The 24,649-nt window shown below is 37.4% G+C and overlaps 1 protein-coding gene across 1 annotated transcript in view; it reads left to right on the top strand.

The window, feature by feature from the left end:
• The window catches only part of RTTN (rotatin), a 144,141-nt gene that overhangs the window by 7,493 nt on the left and 111,999 nt on the right, over positions 1 to 24,649 (top strand). The window contains exons 7-11 of the mRNA XM_040632443.1: positions 2,037 to 2,187; positions 5,680 to 5,845; positions 7,775 to 7,956; positions 10,626 to 10,741; positions 20,383 to 20,553. Of these exons, the coding sequence (XP_040488377.1) occupies positions 2,037 to 2,187; positions 5,680 to 5,845; positions 7,775 to 7,956; positions 10,626 to 10,741; positions 20,383 to 20,553 (786 nt within the window). The remainder of the gene's footprint in view (positions 1 to 2,036; positions 2,188 to 5,679; positions 5,846 to 7,774; positions 7,957 to 10,625; positions 10,742 to 20,382; positions 20,554 to 24,649) is intronic.

Here is a 24,649-nt window from a genome sequence, read left to right on the forward strand (position 1 = left end):
ATAAACAGCTGGATGCTATTAAATGCTTTTTGATGCTGGCACTTCCAAGGCATCAGTAAATTCTCTTGGAACAACATACTGAAGAGTTAGAGTCCATGTGGGAAAGGGGCAGGGGTGGTTTTGATGTCAGCTCTGAGTCAGGCCTCAAGGAGGAGATATGATTTCTAGTACACACCTCTGGGTGGTGGGCAGTGGACTGGAGCTGGGCTGAGAGGGCGTGTGGATTCTTGGGGTGGGAGGTAAACAATTGCCGAATCCCTAGGAGGGCACATATTGTCTGAGAAGATGAGGGGTGTCCTCTGTTTGGGATAAGAGGAGAATCCTAGCTTGATTCACTAGACTAAGGAAGAGCACTAAGGAATTTAATTTCTAGAATTTAACTCTATATTTGCTATTACGTTTTCTGTCTTACTTCCTAATTCATTTAGCAGATTTCATTGCATTATGTGCCCTTTGACTTCATTGATTTCATTTTGTAGTATCGTGATAGTCTTGGCATACAGTGGCAGATACTGTGTAGTGCCTGCTCTTGAGGAGGGTCTAGTGGGGGATAGAAAGTCAGTATGCATTTGCCATAGTACCAAATGTAGGCATATGGAGGAAGGACCTACCCCAGAGTTCTTGATTAGGGAAAGATCTAGGAAGGCTTCCCAGGGGAAGTGAAATCTCAGCTGAGACCAGAAGGACTGTTGATAACAGTCATATGCCACTAGGTTACTTAGAATCTGGTGTAGGTAAACTCTTTTTAAAAATAACTCTGGGGGGCCTGGGTGGCTCATTTGGTTGAGTATCTGCCTTCAGCTCAGGTCTCGAATCTTGGGCTCCTGGGATCAAGGCCCGCATTGGGCTCCCTGCTTTGCGCGGAGCCTGCTTCTCCCTCTGCCCTTTGCTCCCCCTGCTTGTGTGCACGTGTGTGCGCACGCGTGCTCTGTCAAATAAATAATAAAATCTTTTAAAAAAAGTAAATAATGCTCTTATTTATTTATTTGTAGCTCTTTAAGAAGTAGTAACCACACTTTAATTTGGAACACCTGTGAACTATTGAAGGATGTAATCATGCAAGATTTTCCTGCTGAAATTTTCCTTCAAAGGCCAAAAATTGTTCAGGTATGTATCCTCTGTAATTGTTTTAGATTTTGAAATAGAGAACTTTTTACAGTGAAACAAATTTTGCAAAGAAGGAGTCCTTAGGAAGGAATTGACAGTATTTAAAAAAATGAAGTATTTGGTTCCTGAAACCACTTCTGCTCTAACTTCTTTCAATAGTGGTGGTTCTTCTGAAAGGAGGTAGTTTGATTTGACACATACAGGTCCAGTTTGGCCACCTTGAATTTACGTTTTAGGGGTCACCTGAAGGGGAGAATAGACTTTGGAAATTGTGGTTGGGCAGCAGTAACCCTTAACTGAGAATAGCATTGCTTTTTGAGTATCCAGGATGTGTAAGGCACAGTATCAGACGCTGTGAAAATATGATGGATTCTTTGCAATATGAGAGTCTGTTGTTTATATAGTAGAGCTTGGGATCCCGGGTTAGGATGGTGGCATATCCACAGCTGCTAATAATGCCTCAGCACCCTCACTCAGCAATCCCAGGGCTGGAATGGTTGCCTCTGAATGGCACCTATTAATACATACTGTTGCAGTTGTCAAAAGATAGCAGAGGAAAAGCTGTTAGTTGCCAAAAGGTGGCAAAATGATTTAGCTCTTTGAGATGCTCTTTGAAGGCTTGCTGTGATTTTTAAAAAAGTACTGTGTAGCTTAATGTCCTGAATGGGGAATAATTCATGTGTTCTCTCAGAATAGATACCCAACCAACAGATTTTAGATATAACAAACACCGACTCTTCTATTTAAATTTTATTTTCTTGTTTTGTCTTATCTTCTTGCATTATGCTAAGTCATTTTTGCCTATTTCTGTTTCTTCATCTTACAAATATTTTTCAAGTTATTTTATCTCCTTTGGTTATTTGTTTGACCTTACGTAAACTCCACATCCACCTTCCCTTGATCATTTTCATTGCTCTTCTTTATTTCAGAGCCTTTTATCTCTGTTGAAACTGGCCTTTGGGGGAGATGGAAAACATCGCCTGGCATTACAGTCAGTGTCTTGCTTGCAGCAGCTGTGCACATACTTAAGAAACAGACTTAACTTTCACAGAGATCCAGGTTTTTTCTCTAGTAAACAAGGTATTTATGTTTATTTATTCATTAGTCACTGGTGGTATTTGCAGATTCTTCTGAATATTCCCTATTATACTTACTGTATAAATTTCCACAACATAAACTCCTCATTCCTGAATGTAACCAAATGGTCATCTTTGAAAACCATTGTGTGAATGACAGAACCACTCCTGATCCCGTCCTCTTTTTTTGGTAAGAGCCATTTGCAAGATGTTTTTCTTTTCTCTTATGCATATAGTGTTGTTGGAAGCTAGGGACCAGAATTCTGAGTTCAGCTATTCATGTGGGACCTTGGGCATTTTAGAAAGTTACTTGTATTAATAAATTGTTTGGTTTGAAAAATAACAATTTGTATCTTTTAAATATTTTTCTTTAACCTTTGGTATATTCGATTTTGTTTGTTTGTTTATTTATTTTAAAATAATCTCTGTACCCAACATGGGGCTTGAACTCATGACCCCAAGATCAAGAGTTGCATGTTCTACCCACTGAGCCAGCCAGGTGCCCCCCGATTTGTATTTTATGAAAACTGTTTTTATGCAACTTGTGATGTAGTTGGAGTATATGATATATGATAGCAGTGCCAGACTTTTAAGGGAAAAAGCACCACCTAATGGCAAAATAGAGCACTAGACTTGCTTTATCAAAACAGTATTTACAACTTAGGAATTCTGTGCACTTATGCATTGAAAGTTGAGTATTAAATTAGAGTGATTTGTCATCATGCTTCAGAGTTAATCCCTATTCTGTTCAGAGTTTCACTGATCCTATACTACTTGAATAGTTATGCTATACGTTAACTTTGTTATAGATCTCAGAGGGTATAGTGTTTCTCATTAACATTCTTGAGATAGAGCATTTTGCAAATGACTGAAAACAGAGAGCTATAGGTACTCCATATTTCAGCAGAATAAGAGTTACAATGTTGATAAAAATAGTATCTTTGAAGATTTATTCATGTATTAAATGTTTATCACCAACTATGTGTCAACTAATGTTCTAGTCTCTAGCGGCTATAACACTGAACAAAGCAGATAAGGTCCTCACCCTTCTGAGCATATCCATGAGAAGGTTGGGGACAGGTAGTAAACGAGTAAATAAGATTGTTTCAGATCAGAAGCGCTCAAAGGAAATAGGAAGGGTGATGTGGCCGAAGGTGACCAGGGAAACACGGCTTACCTGGATAGGATGGGGGGGGGGGAGCCTCTCAGAGGAGGTGACCTAAAGGGTGAAAAGGAACTATCCACTTGAAGAGCTGTGGGAACAGTATTCCTGGAGGGTTGGGGGCCTCGGAAGTGAGGTCACATCCCTGAGGAGTGAAAACCAGGCTGGTATGTGAGTGGAGTGCAGTAAGTGGGAAATGGGGAGCAGAGGGGGGATGGGGTGAGATCAGAGAGGTATCCAGGGGCCAAAGTGTATTGGGATTTGTAGATCTTGGTAAGCTTTTCATATTTTCTTTGCAGAGCAGTGAGAAGCTCTTGGAGAGCTTTCTTTTTTCCTCTGCAGATGCCTTTATTTTACTTAATTCTTTAAAAAAAATTATGGTAAAATATGTATAGCATAAAATACACCATCATAACCATTTAGAAGTGTGCAATTTTGTTGGCATTAATTGCATTCATGCTCTTATGTGCAACCATCACCATTATCTGTTCTCAAATGTTTTTCATCCCCCTAAATAGAAGATCTGTGACTGTATAGCCATGCTCTCCATGTCCCCGTCCCTCTGCAGCCCCTGGTAACCTCTCATCTCCATTCTGTCTCTAAAATTGTCTGTTCTTGGTACCTCATACAAGTGGAGTCATACAATATTTGTCCTTTCGTGTCCGGCTCATTTCACTGAGCATCATGTTCTCAAGGTTCATCCATATTTCAGCTGTGTCAGAACTTCATTTCTTTTTACAGATAAATAGTAGTCCACTGTATGGATATGCCACATTTGGCGTATTTATTTATCTGTTGATGGACACGTGAGTTGTTCTCACCTTTGTCTTTTGGGAATAATGTTTTGGTGTATATCCGCACATCTGTTTGAGCCCCTGTTTTCAGTTCTGTTGGGTATATACCCAAGAGTGGAATTGCTGGGTATATGTTAATTCTATGTTCAGCTGTCTGAGGAACCACCAAACTGTTTGCCACAGTGGCTGTCCCATTTTACATCCCCACTGGCAACTTTGAGGCTTCCAATTTCTCTACATGTTGCCAACACTTGTTATTTTCCCTTTTCATTTTATTTTAATCAACTTATTTATTTTTAAAAGATTTTATTTATTTGAGGGAGAGAGAGTGCAAGAGAGTACGAGCAGGAGGGAGGGGTAGAGGTAGGGGGAGAAGCAGATGCCCTGCTGACCAGGGAGCCTGAAGCAGGGCTTAATCTCAGGACTCTGAGATCATGATCTGAGCCAAAGACAGATGCTTAACTGACTGACCTACCCAGGTGACCCTTTTTTCCTTTTTTAAAATCATAGTCTTCCTAGTAGGTGTGAGGTGGTATTTCGTTTTGGTTCTGATTTTTATTTCCCTAAAGACTACTGATTAATGACTAGTGATTTCCTAGTGACTTTTTATGTGCAGACTGGCCATTTGTGTATCTTCTTTGGAAAAATGTCTTTTAAAGTCCTCCGCCCATTTTTAAATTTTTTTTTTAAAAGATTTTATTTATTTATTTTAGAGAGAGAGTGTGTGGGGGTTAGGGGGGAAGGGAGGGGCAAAGGGAGAGAGAAAAATCTCAAGCCGACTCCCTGCTGAGCATGGAGCCTGAGGTGGGGCTCGATCTTGTGACCCTGAGATCATGACCTGAGCTGAAATCGAGAGTTGGAAGCTCAACTGACTGAGCCACCCAGATGCCCATGTTTTTTTTGTTGTTGTTGTTTTTTGTTTTTTTCTTGTTGAGTTTTAGGAGTTCTTTATATACCCTGGTTATAAGTCCTCTTTAGATACATGATCTGCAAATATTTTTTTTTCAGTCTAGGTAGGTTGTCAGTTTCTTGATAATGTCCTTTGATGCACAAAAGTTTTTTTATTTCGATGAAGTCCAATTTATCTTTGTTTTCTTTGGTCCTGCTTTTGGTTTCATGCCTAAAAATGTATTGCCCATTCCAAGATTATGAAGATTTTATATTTTCTGCTAAGAGCTTTATGGTTTTAACTCTCATATTCAGGTTTATTTTTTAAGTTCATTTTTATATGTGGTTTGGAGTAGGGTTTCTTACAGAATTTTGAGCAGGGCAGTGTATGACCTGTTATTCTGCTTTGGCAGTCCCGAATGTTACAAGTCAATAATGCTGGCTAGAAGGCTGCATATAATCAGCTCAGTTAGTTATAATTTAAATGTGCTAAGTGAATACTTGCAGAAAAGATTGACCTTTACTTTTACCCCAATAGAAGTGTTTCTGCTATCTTAACTTTGTTAATGTTTTTTGGAAGAATGACATATAAAAGCTATATAATCGTCATTTGTCGCTATTGAGGGATAATTTCATTCTTTTTTCCCCTCAGATACAGTTTCCCAAAATTCTTCTTTGTCTTATTGTCATGAAGTTAGAGTTATTCATCATTCCCAGAATCCTTCTCCAGGAAGCAGTAGCCCCCGGCCTTCTGTGGTTGGACGCACAGGCCAGCGACCCAGAGGAGATGGCCAGGATTGGGATGCCGTGTCTTCCAGGTGACTGTTGAAAAGCCCATTTAACTTCTGTGTGTGTGTGTTTTAGTTTCAGAGGGAGATTAATATTTTTCTCTGTCTTCTCTTTCTGAACGTTACCACAAGTATTGGCCTTGTGTTGAATCAGTGGTTTTTTGACCATGACCCACAGTAAGAAATAACATTACATTCAGCTTAATACTCCGTACACAGACATATGCTCTTACGTGCGTGTGTATGTATGTTTGCGTGTGTGTATGCCTGTGTGTGTGTCCCTGCCAAAACAAGATGTTCACAAAATAGTACTTTGATTCCATATGCTACGTAGTGAACTATATTTTCTGTTCTTTTGTATTTCATTAAAAAAAGAATGAAGATTCTGACCCCTTAAATTGTTTTTATCAGCCACAAATGAAATGTGATCTAGTTTAAAAGCATAGCTTTAAATGATAGATACGTTCTGACGATATTTTAAACCCATATTTGTTAAGTCTAATCATAATGCATCAGTATTTACTATTGAAGCGAATGATTAGAGAGTATAAAACAAAGATTCCTTTCAGATGCACAATTTATGGTATTTTACTTATTTGCGTAAATACAGATTTTTATATACCAATTTTGCTTAAGGGGATTGGCATGGTGTTTGTGTGTTACCTCATCCTTAGGCTGCAAGCATCTTCTAAACATACTAGTTTCTTCTTTGGTGTCCTGTTAATAAATGCTCAGTGAGATGAACACTTGTTGGCTTGATTATTTACCATGGCACTGCTGCTGCTACAAGCTGACACTGATTCATGCTGGCTGCATGCGTGGTGTTACGCCAGGTGCTATACAATCTTTATCTCCTTTGGTTGTCCTCCTGACAATCCTGTAATAGCATTGGCATTATCATCATCATCATTTCACAGACAAACCTGGTTTGGAGAGGCAATGAGCCTTATCCCAGTTTATACAGTTGGTAAAGAGGAGGGCTGGGGTTTGGACAGTATGATCTGAGAGCCTGTGCTCCTAATCCTTCTGTAGGAGCTGGTGTTGGTCAGACATGGTTTTTCTCTTTACTCTTATAAAGCCTTTCTACCTCATTCTCTAGCTCTGTCCAGTGTGCTGCATGCTTATACGTCTTCACTCCTTACTGAACACCTTCCTCGTGGAGCCTTTTAGAGTTTGAGAGAAGCCCACCTTGTTTTAATATTTTGGGATGTTGAAATTGAAGAAATGACAAAACGTATATTAGATTTTGGGAGTTTTACATGTTTGATAGCATTAGTGTGTCTGTGATTCAGCTTCAATTATGCATAACATTAAAAGTAAAAAATGTGAGGTCCTTTGTAAATGTGAGGTTCGGGCCTTTCTATAATAGAGCATTTTATCCCCACCCCATCACTTGACACCTAAGGTAAGAATTTTTTATGAAGAAAGCCAAGAAAGATGGGATGTTCCACTGTTTGGTATACTTTCAAAATCATGATGTGATGTTGAATGTACTAAATGAGGTAATCCATTTCTTCTCATATTTTTCTGGCATTTTCTAGCATTCTTCAGTTGCTAACATTGGCTTACTTAGAACATTTGGTGAAAATCACAGAAAATCTAGGAAACCATATAAATGATTTAGTTTTGCCTCTATAAGTTGATTACAGAAGAACTTTGCTATGAATTGGCTTGTTCTCTAGAAATGAATGGGTTATTAGTGCTGATGTTGACTGCTCTTATGGGAATTTCAAGAACATCATTTTGAAAAGCAATGTATAAATGCATTTTTTGGTTTCATTTACAATTTTGAGTCATCTTTATGGAATTTAATTCTATAAACTTGTCAAGGTTTCTCAAATCTGACCAGGATTGTTGCATGAAGCAATGAGGCTTCTAATATGCCAGAGAGCAGAGAGGCAGTAAACCTATTTGTGGGCTGTTTCTCCATTCAAGGATTATCCTTTGTTTATTTTACAGTGGAAGTAGTAGCCATGCTCCTGTGAACTCTCGGGTATCCGTGCATTCACCTTTGGACGTGGTTCACATAGATCTGCCAGAGCTGGAGACTGAAGACACTCTGGAGCTACAGTTCCAGCAGCTCAGTCTTCCCCAGTTCTGTGTCTCTATTCTGGAATCAGCAGTTCCTCTCTTAAGAACAGGTTAGTTTTTGAAGTTATAGTTCTTTTTATATAATTTGTCTTTGTTTTGCCCGTTTTCAGGGACTTTTATTTTTTCTTTTTTTCACCTATCTATGTTATGACATTTAGAATCTGTATTTACTTACCTTTTGGGATACAAATTCTTGTTCTTTTTTTTTTTTTTTTATAGATGTTATTTATTTATTTGAGAGAGAGGGAGAGTGAGCGTACATGAGCTGGGGGAGGGGCAGAGGGAGAAGCACACTCACTTCCTGAGCAGGGAGCCCAACGCGTGGGGCTTGATCCCAGGATCCCGGGAACATGACCTGAGCCGAAGGCAGATGCTTAACCTACTGAGCCACCCAGGCACCCCTGGGATACAAACTCTTAAGCACTTAATAAAGTCTTATTATCTTCTAGGTAAGCGTGGATGCCATGAGCATTGTTTGGATAGAGTATCCCCTTCCATTCATGATTTTTCATTGCACAGGATTCCTCTTCTGTAGGCTAAACGTAAGCACTGGAGAAACACTGCAGCCAGAGTAAGTTAGAGAAGGTGGGCCAGCATGAATAGACCAGGATAAAAAAATCTTTGCCTTTTGCCCTTTGGAAACTTTTCGAGTTGCTCTCAGTTATTCGGTCTTCCCACTCAGTTTGTAGTTAAGCTATGAAACATGTGGAAAACAAACCCCAAACTGGATTCTTACCTTTGCAGTAATTTCTTTTTCTAAAAAAAGAAACCCAAACTCAAAAAAAAACCTCCCAACATTCTGGAGTTGCTTTTTCTCTCAAATGTGCTGGGTAAATCTGCAAAGATGTACTTAAGTATACATTACAATGTAGTTGTGATTTTAGTAAAGCATGATAGGAACAATAATACGGCCAGTGTCCGACCGAGTCTAGGATCAGAACAGCAGTTGCCACTGGCTTTGTGTGTGTGATTTCATGCATTCCTCACACCAGCCCATTTTATCTTTCCATAAGCAGTAGTTACTACTTTCATCCACATTTTACAAATGAGAAAACTGAGGTTTTGAGTGGTTTAGAAGCTTATCCAAAGTCAAACAGCTAGAACAGAGGCTTGAACCAAGGTTCTTCTGAAGCCAGTGTCCACGCTCTTAAGCACTTAGCGTTTTCCAGGTACAAAAATAATTTGGAAGCAGTAATGATTTTTTATTCTCTAACTCTATACATTTTCAGTAGTTGATAAACTTGTCAAGATATAAATACAAGATAAGCAAGATATGTGTTTTATGGCTTATACTGGCTCAATAAAAAATCTGTCCTATCTGAATGGTTCTTCAAGTGCTGTGTCTTATTTTCGCCTGCTAGGAGGTGGTGGGGAGGGAAGCAGGATGGAGGTCTATATTTGGGAAGCATTAAAAATGTTTTATCCTGAGGAGAACCAAATAACCCTAACTTATCACTGACTGAGTAACTCTGCTTCCAGCAGCTAGAAGCACACATTAGTTCATGTACTAGTAATGTGAAATGAAGGCTGAACTTTGGCATCATAAAGTATATATGTTTGTCTGCATGGTATACTGAGAAGAACAGTTTCAGATTTAATGATTTCTCATTTAACCTTTTCTTAATTTGCTGTAAAAAGTCAGATTGATAATTATGAAGCTATATCTTGGTACATAAAATTTTCTAAATGTTCTCTTGCCCTTTTGTGATAAATTATTGCATAATTTGTAATTGTTCAATATCATAAGAGATTTCTAAGAGAACTTGCTCCAGCTGTTCTAATGGAACAATTAATCTAGACCCTTATGATTTGGTAGTTTGCTTTACTTTTATTTATTGGAAATTGACCTTTGGCATGTGGGACAGGGAGTCTAGATTGAATGTTCACCTTATGGATAGTAGAGTTCCTTTGTTATTCTGTCTCTGTGGAGAAAAGAGATGGCTTTGGTGGGTGTGACAGAGCAGTTTCTTCTGGAATTTTTTTTTTTTTTTAAGATGATTTATTTTAGAAAGAGAGAGCAGGCTAGTGGCAAGGCCGGAGGGGGGGGGGGTGGAGAAAGAAAGGGAGAATCCTTAAGCATACTCCTTAATCCGAAATCAAGAAGTCAGATACTCCACTGACTGAGTCACCCAGGCACCCCTCTTTTGGAATTTTTATAGAGTTTTAAGTCTAGAGGCTTGAGAACCTGTTTCAGGTGGATTTTCTTTAAGTTTCTTCAGCGGATGCCTTTATGCACATTTATTCCTTTAGTTGGTCCAGTGCAAGCTCAGCTTCCCAGGCTGCTCAGGTGTGTGGTGTAATTCTTACTTCTGACAAGGTTTAAGTGTTCTAGCATTAAATAGGAAATTAATGGAATGCACTTTCTAAACCTAACCTGGTGCTTTGTCACATATTACACATAACACAGAAGGTCTCTGAATTAGAAAAATTTTAATCTACCTCACAGCATTTTTAGATTTTGCTACTTTCTTCTTGAATATCTTTCTCACTTATGAGCACATTGGATTTGTTGTGGTTAAATAGTACTGGAACAGAAGTATTAATGGTGGTTGTAGATTGTGACTTCCCTATTCATCTCTTTCAATGATTCTAAAGACATCAAAAAAATAAAAAGAAATAGGAGTTTGGGGGCATGACTAAGAAGAGGATTGAGCAGTATGATATCTAGCTGTTCATTTGAAAGTTAACTTTTTTTCTTCTCTCCTGTTTATGTTCCTAGGTAGTAGACAAATGATAATAAGAGTTCTGGAATTGCTTGCAGAGGATATGATACTTATTGGTGAAGCAATTTCAGAAGATATCTGGGATGACAGCAGCCTTTTTGCTATAGATATGGTGAGAATCAGTGTTTTCCTTGGGATATGATAAATAGTATTTTATTTATTATTTATTTTATGATAAATAGTATTTATTTATTTATTTTATTTTGATCCTTTTAAAGCTGGTTTCATTTGTCTCATTAGTCTTTAATACCTTTCTTTCTAACCACTATGTTCCAGGCTTATTTGTGCATTCTGGAACAGGCCATTTCTCTAGAAATTCTAGTTACTTAAATTAATTAATTAATTAATTAATTTTTGATTCTGGTTACTTGTAATGGGATATATATTGGGACTAAAAACAGTCCAATGGGGTCCTTATAGCTACTGTCATATCATTTTTTCCATTAGTAATTGAACTAGGAAATATGTACCTAGAAAAAATGACTTCAGATTGCTATTTTTCACATTTTAATCTTGTATTTCCTTTCTCATATTTGTACTGTTGCTCAAAAATTCTTAGTTTTTACCAATATCGACATAATTGCTTATTAGCTTTAACTTCTGCACATACTAAGTAATTTCAGAATAGTAGTGTTAGTATCACTGTGGTCAATAACTGATACAGTTCAAGATTTCTTGGCAGTTCTTGTTGACTCAGACTAAATCTCACTAAGAATAGACAGTCAGGGGGCACCTGGGTGGCTCAGTAGGTTGAGCGTGTGACTTTTGATTTCAGCTCAGGTGATGATCTCACTGTCATGAGATTGAGCCCCACGTTGGGCTCTTGCTGAGCAGAGTCTAACTGAGATTCTCTCTCTCCTTCTCCCTCTGTCCCTCCCCCTACTCAAGCTCTCTCTTGCAGTACTTTCTCTCTCTCTCAAATGAATAAATAAAATCTTTAGAAGAAAAAAGAATATACAGTAAAAAAACTGTATTCTTTTCTCCATTACCAATTTATTATGCAGTTATATTTGTTTTAATTTGTTTTTACTTTGGCGAATTGTTTTCTCCTCGTAAACATGTAATTCAGAGACGTTCCCCTCTCATCCTGTTCTCTGGTTTTCCATTTTTATTTTAGTTTTTGCAAATATAAGCAAGTAAGCATGTAGATTATCATTGCTCTTCCCACATCTTACACAAGAGATAGTATGTCACATGTGGTTTTTACACCTTGTTTTTATAACTTAAAAATATATCCCTTGTGCACGGAATAATAGGTATGGAGATTTTTTCATGTCCATATGTGGAGGTGTTCATCATTCTGTTTTATAGGCTACAAGTGTCTCAGTGTGTGTTCGCCTGGTCTCCTATTGTTGGACACAATTGCTAATATAAATTATGTGATATGAATAACATGTATATGTCATTTCATACATGTACAAGTGTGTTTCTGGGGTAGATTTCTTTAAGTAGGATTGCTGTATCAAAAAGCTTGTTAGGGGGCGCCTGGGTGGCTCAGTTGTTAAGTGTGTGCCTTCGGCTCAGGGCATGATCCCCGCTTTCTGGGATCGAGCCCCACATCAGGCTCCTCCGCTGGGAGCCTGCTTCTTCCTCTCCCACTCCCCCTGCTTGTGTTCCTTCTCTCGCTGGCTGTCTCTCTCTGTCAAATAAATAAAATCTTTAAAACAAACAAACAAACACAAAAAACCCCAAAAGCTTGTTAGAGGGAGGGTGAATATGGAGACGGGCAAAATGGATGAAGGGGAATGAGAGGTGCAGGCTTCTGGTTATGGAATGTCTAAGTCATGGGGATGAAGGGTACAGCAGTACAGCATAGGGAATATAATCAATGATATTGTAATAGCATCATATGGTGACAGATGGCAGCTACACTTGTGAGCATAGCATAAAGTATAGCTTGTGGAATCACTGTATTGTACACCTGAAACTAAATGTAACGTTGTGTGTCAACTGTACTAAATTGAAAAAGTAAATGTATTTTAAATCATAGATATTGTTGCATTCTCCTATGTAGCTATACCATTTCATTCACTCACCAGCAGTTTATTAGAATGTGTTTTCTCCTACACATTCAGCGGTATGGTTTATAGTCAAACCTCATATTTTCGCCATTCCGATAACTGAGATATGGTATGTCAGTGTAGTGTTCATTTGTTCTTCTCTGTGAGTAAAGCTGAGCATTTTTTTTGTAACTTTAAGGGTCATTTTCATTTCTTTTTCTATAAGCAGTCCAGGCATTTATCCATTCATCATCCATTTATTTCTTGGGTCATTGGTCTTTTGTTCTTTTAACTGATTTCTATGAGCTTTTATATATTAAGGACATTGACTTTCCAAGACAAGTTGTAATTTTAGTCCCTCAGGTTTTTTTTTGTTTTTTTTTTTTGTTTTGTTTTTACTTTCCTGATGATGCTTTTGACTCTGCAAAATCTTTTATTCATTTTTTTTTTTAAAGATTTATTTGAGAGAGAGAGTGTGAGCACAGATGGGAGGGGCAGAGGGAGAGGGAGAGAGAGAATCTTCAGCAGACTCCCCAGTGAGTGAGGACCCTAGTGTGGGGCTCCATCCCACAGCCCTAAGATCACGACCTGAGCCGAAATCAAGAGTTGGAAGCTTAACCGACTGAGCCACAGGCACCCCTTCATTTGTTTATTTTTATATAGCTGGCTTTAACAATTTCTTTTTAAAAAATTGGTTCTGAATTTTGAATCATAGAAAGATTTTCTTTATACCTTGGGAAAACGTGCTCTATCTTTCCATTTCTTGAAGTCTACATTTTTGTCTCTCAAGAGTATCTTTCTCATATAGATTTTGCACATTTCTTATTGTTTATTCATATATATGTGTGTGAATATATATATTTGTGGGGGTGTTTAACAGCTTTATTGAAGTGTAATTGACATATAATAAGTTGCACATGTTTTAAAAAGTTTTTGGATACATTTTGACATAGGGATATGCATGGTATAGATTAGTTTGCATTTTCTTGAATTTTGGATGTATGAACTCATACGCTTTTTTGTCTGCCATCTTTCAGTAGGATTACTCTGAGATATTGCCATGTTGATGTGTGTATCAGTAGTTCATTTTATTACTAGATGCCATGTTCTTATATATTTTTTTAAGATTTTATTTATTTATTTGACAGAGAGAGACAACGAGAGAGGGAACACAAGCAAGGGGAGTGTGAAAGGGAGAAGCAGGCTTCCCACCGAGCAGGGAGCCCAATGCAGGGCTCTATCCCAGGACCCTGGGATCATGACCTGAGCCGAAGGCAGACGCCTAATGGCTGAGCCACCCAGGCGCCCCTAGATGCCGTGGTCTTTGCTATTTGTATTTCAGTAGGGAAGATAATTTTGGAGAGTATGGCTTTATTTATTTATTTTTTTGAAGAAAGTGTTTTGATAAGTAATATTTCACATGAGTGATCAACATGTATGTGTACAGGAACCTCAGGAATGTTAGCATACAACATATTATTTTCTTAATATTTTCTTAAATGTGTAAACTAGTGGTATGCTCCATGTAATTGGAAACTGTATTCTTTTTTACATTTCAATATATCATAAATCATTTGTCATTTTATACTTTCAGTTTTAAAATTATCATGTGATTTCTTTTAAGAATGGACATTCTATCTTTTCTATTAATGTAAACTGGTAACTTATGTCTTTCTTTTTTTGTTTATGCTTGCCTTGTTAGAGAAGCAAAAGCAAAATTTATTAGTCACAAAAATATATATTGATTCCCATAGTTGCCAGTTCTTTTTCCTCTATGTTATTTTGACCTAGGTCTGCCTATGTTTTATTTATTTTATTTTATTTTTTTAAAGATTTTATTTATTTATTTGACAGAGAGAGAGACAGACAGTGAGAGAGGGAACACAAGCAGGGGGGAGTGGGAGAGGAAGAAGCAGGCTCCCAGCAGAGGAGCCTGATGTGGGGCTCGATCCCAGAACCCCGGGATCACGCCCTGAGCCGAAGGCAGACGCCCAGTGACTGAGCCACCCAGGCGCCCCTGCCTTTGTTTTATTAAACTTTGTTATGGACTGCCCGATCCTCGTGAAAAGAGGTTAGACAAAATACTTAAGTTTGCTTAATACCAAAACCTGTGTGTGGAAAACCCAAACTTTAAGAGGCGTGCATGCATGCGTGCGCACACGCCCACACACCCCTCTTGAAAAGAGAAACACGTATTTTACAATAGGGATAATGTATTGTTTCAAGTCCTTCAATTTCTTTATCCATAAAATAGGGATAATAGTTCTTAATCTTAGTTTTTCTTTAGTCCTTAAGGTTATCATACTATTTGGTAGTACTTTTAGAAGATTTTCACATATTGAAGGTTTTCAACAAGTGATTTTTTTCTTAGAAGTGTGAAGAATGTTTTATCGGTTGCTTCTTAAATTAACTTAAGATTTTCTTGGCCAGAACATTTATCTGTAAAAGTTAGTCATTCACTTTTAACTTTTGGCTGCTGATCTTTTATGATTCAATGAATTATTTTTACTTTAAAGGTTAAATCTGTTGTAGAAGTGCCAATTGGTATGATAGAAATGTTAAATAAAACAGTACTGCATAAAATTATATTTGATTTACTTTTACTTGTTTGAAAGAATGAATGCCTCCTAAGAAAAAAATCTCATTCCTTTGGGTATATATTAATAGAAGCAAATAATAGACTTTCTTAATGTCCCTACTTTTATCAAGTTTAAAAAGGAAGATAGAAGCAGTATTTTTGTTGAGTCATTAAAGGAACGAAATAATGTGTTTCTACCAATTGAGAAAGTAGATACGTAAGGATACGTAATCAAATCTCCAGACTTCCCAATAATGTTAATAACAGTCATGTCTGGAGCTCCGTAGCTTGGTTTGTGTAAGCATTGTCAAAAGCACCCCCCCATCTCCTGCATTGAATGTTTTTATTTCCCTTGAAGTAAATAAAAGAAAAAAAATTTTTTTTGTTGAACTTACGTTTTGTTAAGATCAAAAATTTGCTAAGCACTTATAAAAGTTAGGTTGACCTTAAGTATGTCATTCCTTCTTTGCTTCCCTTTGAAATCAAGTCTGTTTTATCTTCATTTACATGGTAAGTTAGGTTCAAGAAGCATGGATCTTTACCTCATGCCTGATAACCCCAGACCCCTGGGGGCCGTCTGCTGTTCATGTTTTGCCCTTCTTCTTTCTGTCGCTACTGTCACTGCAGTGTCATGAAAAACAGTCTTTTCTCCTCCTTTATGACTCATTGCTTCCACATTCCCATCTGACCTGCTGTGAGTGGGTAACTTAGCTATTCAGGCATGTTGAAGAATTGCTGGTTGGAGTTCAAGTGGGCCTGAGAGCATTGTGAACGCATCTAGAGAGAAGGGCTTTGTACCCAGTAAGGGCTCAGTGAGGGAAAGTGAAGCCGACTGTGAATTTATAATTGGGTGAGTGGAATCTCTAATTAGCATAGGCCTCCCCTGCTGCTGCCACCAGGCCAGAGACAGTTATTTTAGTTCACCAAACATTTCTTGATTGCCCATTATATGCCAGGCACTGGGGGTGCAAGATGAATAAGAGGCAGTTCTTTTCACTCTTGTGGAAGATAGATACTTCTGCTGTGACACCAGTAAAACAGAGGTAAGCATAGAGGAATATTAGTTTAAAAAGAGTTTAGGGATAGCACTTACTCTGTTGTAGTCCCTGTTTAAGCACTCTATGTTTATGAAGTCACTTAATCATCATGACCCTATGAGGCAGATAACACATGCTATAGATGAGGAAATGGAGGCTCAGTTTCTTTTTCAAGGTCACTTAAGAGTCTAGGTTTTCAATCATGTTTTATTGCCAAGGATGCCTTGACAACACTCCCATCTTAGAATCTCCGGGTGGGGGGCACTTTTTTTAAATCATGACTGAGCTGAGTCATAAATTATAAGTATGATTTGGCTAAGCGGTAAAGGTAGGGTTTTTATCTGGCAGAGGCTAAGAGAAGGACAGGGAGGAATGCATAGTGCTGACTGGTGGTGAAGGGGAGGGCTGGTGGGGGCATGCAAGCTATACAGCACAAAACTCAAAGTGGAAGATGTGGGAGAGACACTGGTGGGCCGTAGGGTGTGCTCCCTGGTGCTGAGTAGTTTGGCCTCCATTCTAAAGGCGGGATGGCCTTGCTCTTCCACAGGAGATGCCTGGCGAGGTTGCACAGGCTGCGGCGGAAGGGAAGTGCGGAGTCTGATGCTGGAAGCATGGTGGGGGGCAGAGCCCAATCCAGTTGCTCATTTCAGAGGCTTCACAGTATTTACTACCTATTTTGTAATGTGCAGATAGTAGAGAAATTGTGTTTGTGCTGTAAATTCTGTTTTATTGAGAATATTTGGAATATTTTGCTAATCTGATTTAATGCTATACCTTCTTTTGTAAAAGCTATAAATATCCTCTGGAAACTGGCCTTTCTCACCCTCTCCATCAACTACTTCATAGCATTTTGAACATTTCTAGCCCAAAGAATTAAAACTGTAGACAAATTTCTGTTGTTTTTCAATCCTTTCTTCTCTTAAAACATTAAAGCAAAGCAAACTTTTTTTTCTTAGAAGATTACAAGCCTGATTCTTCATAGTACTTTCTTTTTATACTATTTTGAGAAGCACTCAACGTATCATTGGAATTATTAAGGTTATTTGAAACAATTTCACAAATAGACTTTTAGAAGAAGCTCTACAATACTGAGATTTTATTTATATATTTATTTATTTTTTAAAGATTTTATTTATGTATTTGACAGAGAGAGAGAGACAGCCAACGAGAGAGGGAACACAAGCGGGGGAAGTGGGAGAGGAAGAAGCTGGCTCCCAGCGAAGCAGGGAGCCTGATGGCGGGGCTCGATCCCAGGACCCTACCCTGGGATCATGCCCTGAGCTGAAGGCAGACGCTTAACGACTGAGCCACCCAGGCGCCCCAATACTGAGATTTTAAATTAATGTTCATTAATTTAAATTGTGTCAGAGTTAATGTTGAATAACAGATATGTTGTTTGTAGGTGTATAAAAGTTTTATTTTAATGGAGAGGGGCTGTGTGGAAGAATTTCATGTGAAAATAGTAAGATCGTCTCTGTGTTTCTAGTTTGTTTTCTTTAGACTGGTAGTTATTAATATAATGGCTTCTGGTTTAAATTTTATTAATTTTTAGTTTTATTTTCTTTGGATTAGAGAAGATACCTTTAAGTGTATTTTGAAGTTTTCTTTTTGGTTAAGGAAATGGTTAGTTTTTGTCAGGGTTTCTTGGATACTTCAAGAATTGTATTCTTTGAAATGTTCAAAGTTTATATCTACTTATTTATGAATTAAGTTAAAAATGACTGGGTTAAAACCTGTATGACCATCTTTGTTTCAATAACAGGTTTTGCTTGATATTGTATGTCAGTCAGACTACATAGACTCAATTCATATTGGGTCTTTACTCTTAATTATGCATTTCATCAAGAGAAAATGACCCCCTTTATCAAATTATTTTTGCCCTGAATTATTCATTATTCCTATTTCATAGATTTTTTTATTCATATTTCACTACACATTTAATTTTAACCTTTTATGCACAAAGATAAAGGTATCTTTTCATATGTGTCAATTATTTTGTTTTTTACTTTAATATGAAATCATATTTGACTTATAGGAAAATTTAAACTTTTTGTAGCACAGTTATGCTTGGTCTTCTCTCAAAAATTTTTGCTATTTCTTTTGTTTCCTTTTTAAAAATTTTTTACTGTATTGAATATTTTGTCTTCTTTTTTACTTCTCTAATGATTTAGAAAGTATCATAGTTTTAATTTTGTGTTTGTTTTAAAACTCAACACTATCAAATGATCCATGTAAATAACAAGAGCTTTTCTCATCTATGTAATTTGTGTGTGTGGTAAAATATATATAACATAAAATTTACTATTTTAACCCTTTTTGAGTATATAATTCAGTGTCATTAAGTACATTCACATTGTACAATCACACTGTTTATCTCCAAAACTTTTCTATCGTCTCAAACTGAAACTCTGTACCCTAAACAGTAACTCTCCTTTCCCCTTTGCCCCAGCCCCTGGCAGCTACTATCCCACGTTTTTCTTGATGAAATTGACTGTTGTAGGTACCTCATGTAAGTTCAGTGAATCATACAATATCCATCTTTCTGTATCTGGCTTATTTTACTTAGCATAATGTTTTCAAGGTTCATCCATGTTATGTCATATGTCAGAATTTCATTCCTTTTTAAGGCTGAATAATATTTCATTGTATGTACATACAGCATGCCACATTTTGTTGATCTGTTCATCTCTTGATAGACACATTTCCACCTTTTAGCTACTGTGAATACTGTTTCTGTGAACAGTGATTTACAAGTATGTGTTTGAGTCTCTGCTTTCGATTCTCATAGGTATATTATCCAAAACTGAATTTGCTGGATCGTATGGTATTTTTATGTTTAATTTTCTGAGGAACTGCCATACTGTTTCCATAGTGACTTGACCATTTTATATATTCACCAGCAACGCACAAAGGTTCCAGTTTTGCTGCATCTTTGCCAACACTTGTTGTTTTCCATTATTTTTGATAATAGCCATCCTAATGAATGTGAAGCCATATCTCATTGTGGCTTTGATCCTTGATATAATTTTTTTTAGGCATCATACCTTTTAGCTTTGCTTCCAATATATTTATCCTAGAATAAAAAAAAATTCTGGCATACATTTTTATCCTTAGTTTCAGGTTATTTCCTATTTTTATTTTCGTATATTCTCAGTAGAAAGGTAAGATCTCCAGTGCTCGTTTTTCTACTATCTTACTGATGCTGTCCTTTTACCGGCTCGTTGACGGGGGCATGTCGGCTTATGTAAGATGTATTTTGGTCTGTATTGTTATGATTTGCAAGTTAGCCGACTAGGTTGTAGCTTTCTCTTTGTATTTTATGTATGCCTTTCAATGTAAAGGATATAACTTCTAGTTAAGTACTAAGTTATCTATAAATTTATGATGGCAGAACACTTGCCTTGAAACAAACCTTATTACGTGGGGAGTTCATACAATTTTATATTTAATTGTTTTTTAATGATCTGACTTTCCCTGTTTCATTTCCTTAGTAATTTTAGGATCAGTTTGAGGGCAGGGATGTCTCTTGTACTAATGCATTTTCCCCCATTATACCTGCCACTGTGTTAAGCATATAGTAAGCCTAATAAATACTTGACGAGAGATTTGCATGCTGATTTTTGAAGTTAGAATAATTAAGCACTAGAAACTAGGAGGAATTTATATTTCATTAAGCTTTTGTATTTTGTTTATTTTTATTCATTATTAGTTAGAAATACTGTTTGAAAAATCGTTAGGTGTGCTTATTTTTCACTTGTACTGCTTTAAATTATTTCAGCAGGTATGGGTTATTTTTTTTTTAAAGATTACATTTATTTATTTGTCAGAGAGAGAGAGAAAGAGAGAGAGCACAAGCAGGGGGAGTGGTAGGCAGAGGGAAAACAGGCTCCCTGCTGAGCAAGGAGCCTGATGCGATGCTGGATCCCAGGACCCTGGGTTCGTGACCTGAGCTGAAGGCAGACGCTTAACCGACTGAGCCACCCAGGCGTCCCGGTATAGGTTATTCTTATAGGGAAGAATAAATTTTTGTTTTGGTTTTTGTTCTTTAGTCATAATATTTTAAATTGTTCTCCGTGGAATTTTCCATACTGGTTCCCTAAAGTTAGTTTTTTTCCTGTTCGTGTTTAAATGTCTGCAGAAGGAGAAATTGCTCATGGTGTTGGGTTCCCTGGGAGATACCATGTGCTACCATAAAAGCAGAGTGAGCTTGGACCAACCAGAGGTCGTGCTGGTACACCACCGAATGGCCTTTGTCAGTGTTTCTCTGTTTGCAGTCCGAGTGCTGCAGATGCTTCTCCCTGTTGAAAAGGTAAGGCAGGTAATGTTGCTTGTAGTTCACGGAATATTACAAGTAAGTGCTCTATCGTGTATTTCTTCTGATCATTTCATGCTGTTCAAAGATTGTATTGGAAATGTAGTCATTGAGAAAGACTAACATTTCTGAACAGTTTTGACAAATCACTTGATAGAAAAAAACAGTAATTCTAAAAAAAATTTTTCTTTAGGTAACTTAAAATTGTAGTGTAACATGTTGAGAAAAGTACATAGTTCAGTGCATTTTTACAAAGTGAATATATCTGTGTTTAAGAAGTGATACCACCCCAGAATATGAAATGGAATATTATCAGCATTTCAAATGTCCCTTCCCATCCATTACCTCTCCTTCCGTCCTCCAAGCTAAACTCCTCCTTTCTGACTTCTGTTTTTCAACATTACATAAATGGAATTATAAGGTATGTACTTGCTCAAGATCTTTTTTGAGGTTCATCGCTGTTGTTGCTATAGCAGTTGTTTGTTAAGTTTTTATTGCAAGATACGATTCCATTTTTTAACTGTATGTTAAAGATGATTTTTGTAGGTGTACGTATTTCTTTAAATCATTTCTGAATTTGAATGGTAGTGGTAAAATATCTACAGTGATTCATGCACATGTGTTTTGTAGTGTACTTATTGCAAAAAGAAAGGTGTGGTATGTTTTAATAAAAGTACAGAAGAAGTTATTGCAACTAAAGAACTATTTCCTGTGCCTTTTGTTGTCCTTTGTTATAGACATTTGCCCTTTTGTTTTGGAGAATTCTGTAGAGCATATAGTCTAAACTCCATTTTTTCATAACACTTATATATGCAATATATTATCAGGTCACCTGGGAAAGCAAGAATAAAACATTAATTTTTTATTAAAGATTTATTTATTTATCTGAAAGAGAGAGAGAGAGAGCACGCACAAGCAGGAGGGGCAGAAGGAGAGCCTGATGTAGGGCTCGATCTCACCACCCCGAGATCACGACCTGAGCCAAAACCAAGAATCAGATGCTTAACCGACCGTGCCAAAACATTAAATTTTAAATTTAGTATTTTGCTTTAAGGAAAAGGGCCTCACTTTTGTTAATTTTAATTTTAAACTTTCATTCCTTAGTTACTGTGAAGAAGTGACTAATCTGAAGAAAATTTCTGTTGTGAGGAAATTTTCCAATGTTAGAAGTGTTATAAATTGAAGAATTCCAGTCATATAAGATTGTAATTGCATTTAAAATGTGGAAGTCTCACTTTACATAATATTATATAACTGAAAAATTAGTGCTACATTAGCTTATTATTATTACCTGTAGATCAATCTATAGGTTGAAATATTGATGGAAAACTTATCAGTTATATCATATAGTTTTATTTATTGCTTTTTGATTATAGATTCTTTTCATTTATGTGCTTTTTGGGCAGGAATCAATTAAAGTAGAAATCAATAATTTGTTTTATTTTGAGTTCAGTGTTAGAATAATAAAAAGTCTCCATGCCTTTTTTACTTTTTGAAGTTTGTTATTTTTTATTTATTTGTTTTTGTTTTTGAAGGCAAATAAGTATCTGAATTTTGGTAGCTCTCTTAAATACATAACTTGGCACTTCATTAGAGTAGTAAATAAGGCCATGGAGGAGATGGTAATTACGGTATCGGTTTATAGATGGTTGTAATTGCTTTGATTGATTAAAAACTTTAAAATGAGATCTAAACAAAGATCCTCTGCCATTGCTGTTAAATGTCTTCTTTCAGTTCATATAAGTACAAGATTATGCTGCCCTCTGCCTGTTGCTGGCCCACCAAAAGTTGAAGTGCAGTTTGATTCTGAAACTTCCAACCTGGAAAGTGGTTTTTAAATATTTGAGTTGCCACTTCTCAAATATGTAATTTGGAAGTTGGAAAATGATAACATGAATGTGTATAGAGATTTCCTGGATTTGAAAGTTTTGGCAAAATGGCCTTGAAGGCCTTTTGGAAGTTGATAATTACTGGTTTGAAAAGATTTTGGACAATACCTATGTACAGGTTAAAACGATGCGTTAGTAATCTTATGAAAAATAATTTGGTTGGGTAAATCAAATTGGTAAAAAGTAAGACCTAAAAGTACTGGCTCTGTGCTGTTGGCAGGATCCAGAGCATCCTAGAAGCCTCTGTGACTGTTTCTTAGCTAGCTGACTAAGCGTAAGGAAGAATTTATACCACAAGGCTTTGGCTTTTTCAGTGAGATATACATATATAATCTAATAATTTGCTAAAGGTGATAGATTCAGAGCAGCACTTCTCAAAGTGTAATGTGCAGATGGATCACCTAGGATCTTGCATATTCCCATCCTTTAGTTCTGGAGTAGGACTTGAAAGTCTGCGCTCTAACAAGCCCGTTAGATAATGATGTACCCGCTCCGAGTGGGAAGGTGGAGAGAGCAGCATCATGCCCCTTTCCCCCTCAGCACATGAAATGATGATGTTGACTGCTTTTATCTAATAGTGGTGATGGATTTGCACTGAATTGTCTTCACTTTTAGTTCTGACTGACATGTGACTAATGCTTATATATGTAGGACAGCTGTCTTCAGTCTGTCGACTGTGATCAGTCCATTGGGCCATGCCAGCATTAAACTTGAGACTGTAGCATGGTGCTTTGAGTTGCTGAGATGATGAAATTTCAAATGTAGGGACAAAGAGTGAAGATGTCAGAATTCCTTAGTGTTTGGGGGTGAAAAGAAGAAAGAAAGGATATTAATATTTATTAATTAAGATATGCTAGACATCTGCTCAGTGCTTAATTCTCACATCAGCTATTCTTACTTTTCTGACTAGAGTCAGAGAAAGCTCTTTTAAAATTAGAACACAGTGCCTTTAGCATTAGATCCATGAAGATTTGATATCTTAGCATAGGGCCCAACTCACAAAATCTCCTTGGCTAATTCTTTCTCTTCCTAACCTTTGAAAGGAGTGGAACCCCAGGACTGACCGAGGTCCTCATGAGATATGATCTCAGTTGCAGTCTCAAATACCGTCAATTTGCTGACATCTGCTGGATTTATAGTTCCAGAACACATGTGTCATCTTAACTACAAACTCACATTTATTCACCATCCTTTTTGACATTTTCACTTGGGTGACAGTTGATGTTTCCAGCAAACCTGTCTCAACCCCAGTTCTTCACTTCTGTTTTTGTTCTTTCTACAGTCTTCCCTCTCCAGGTAGATAGCACCTTCACTCTTCTAGTTGGTTGTTGATCAGGCAGAACGCTTAGCATCATCCTTGATTCCTTTCACACACACACCTAGATCTAGTCCCTCTGCAGAATTTGTCATTTCTTCCTTGACATCTATCTGGAATCTGAAAAGTTCTTGCCATTCCCACTGCTGTTACCAGGATTTAAGCACCTTTCATGCCTAGATTGTTGCAGTAACTTCCTCATTGATGTCCCATCTTCCACCTTTGCACTGTTTCATCTTTTTCCTACAGACTGCTCTTGATACTTGCTTGAAATTTTCCAGTGCTTCCTCCAAAGACAAGTGTTAAGATGACCCCAAGCCTTACCTGATGTGGCCACTTTCCCCCTGAGCCCATCCCTCAGTGTTAGCTGCACTGGCCTCCATGCTGCCAGATCTAGCCTATCTCTGGGTCTTTGTACTTGCAGTTCCCTCTTCTACAAATGCTTTTCCTCCAGATAATCCACGGGGCTCCTCATTCCTCCAAGTCTTTACTCAAATGTCGCCTTATCAGAGAGGCCTTCCCCTCTAGAGAAGTAGCACTTCCCTTGTTCTAGTCCACTTTGTGTCTCTTCCTCTCCATCTTTCCCGTCCCATGTTTGTTTGTTTGTTTTCTTCTTAGCACTGCTGGTCATACCTGATGTCTTATGAAGTATATTGATTTACTCTGCCTTCTTCACTGGAATGTTCACTTTGTGAGGGCAGAGGCTCTGTTTGTTTCCTGTTGTGCCGCCAGGATCTGGCGTACAGTAGGGGCCCAATAAGTATTTGCTGAGTGAGCAAATAATAGGTGATCAGGTAATTCAGTTCACCTCTCTTTTTTCCCACTAAGAGAGATCTTCATAGAATCATGAAATTTCTCTTGACTTTCTAATAGCTGCTATCCTAGTAGC

This window comes from Ursus maritimus, unplaced genomic scaffold (genome assembly GCF_017311325.1).
Source record: "Ursus maritimus isolate PB19 unplaced genomic scaffold, ASM1731132v1 scaffold_18, whole genome shotgun sequence".
Classification (NCBI taxonomy): Eukaryota; Metazoa; Chordata; class Mammalia; order Carnivora; family Ursidae; genus Ursus; species Ursus maritimus.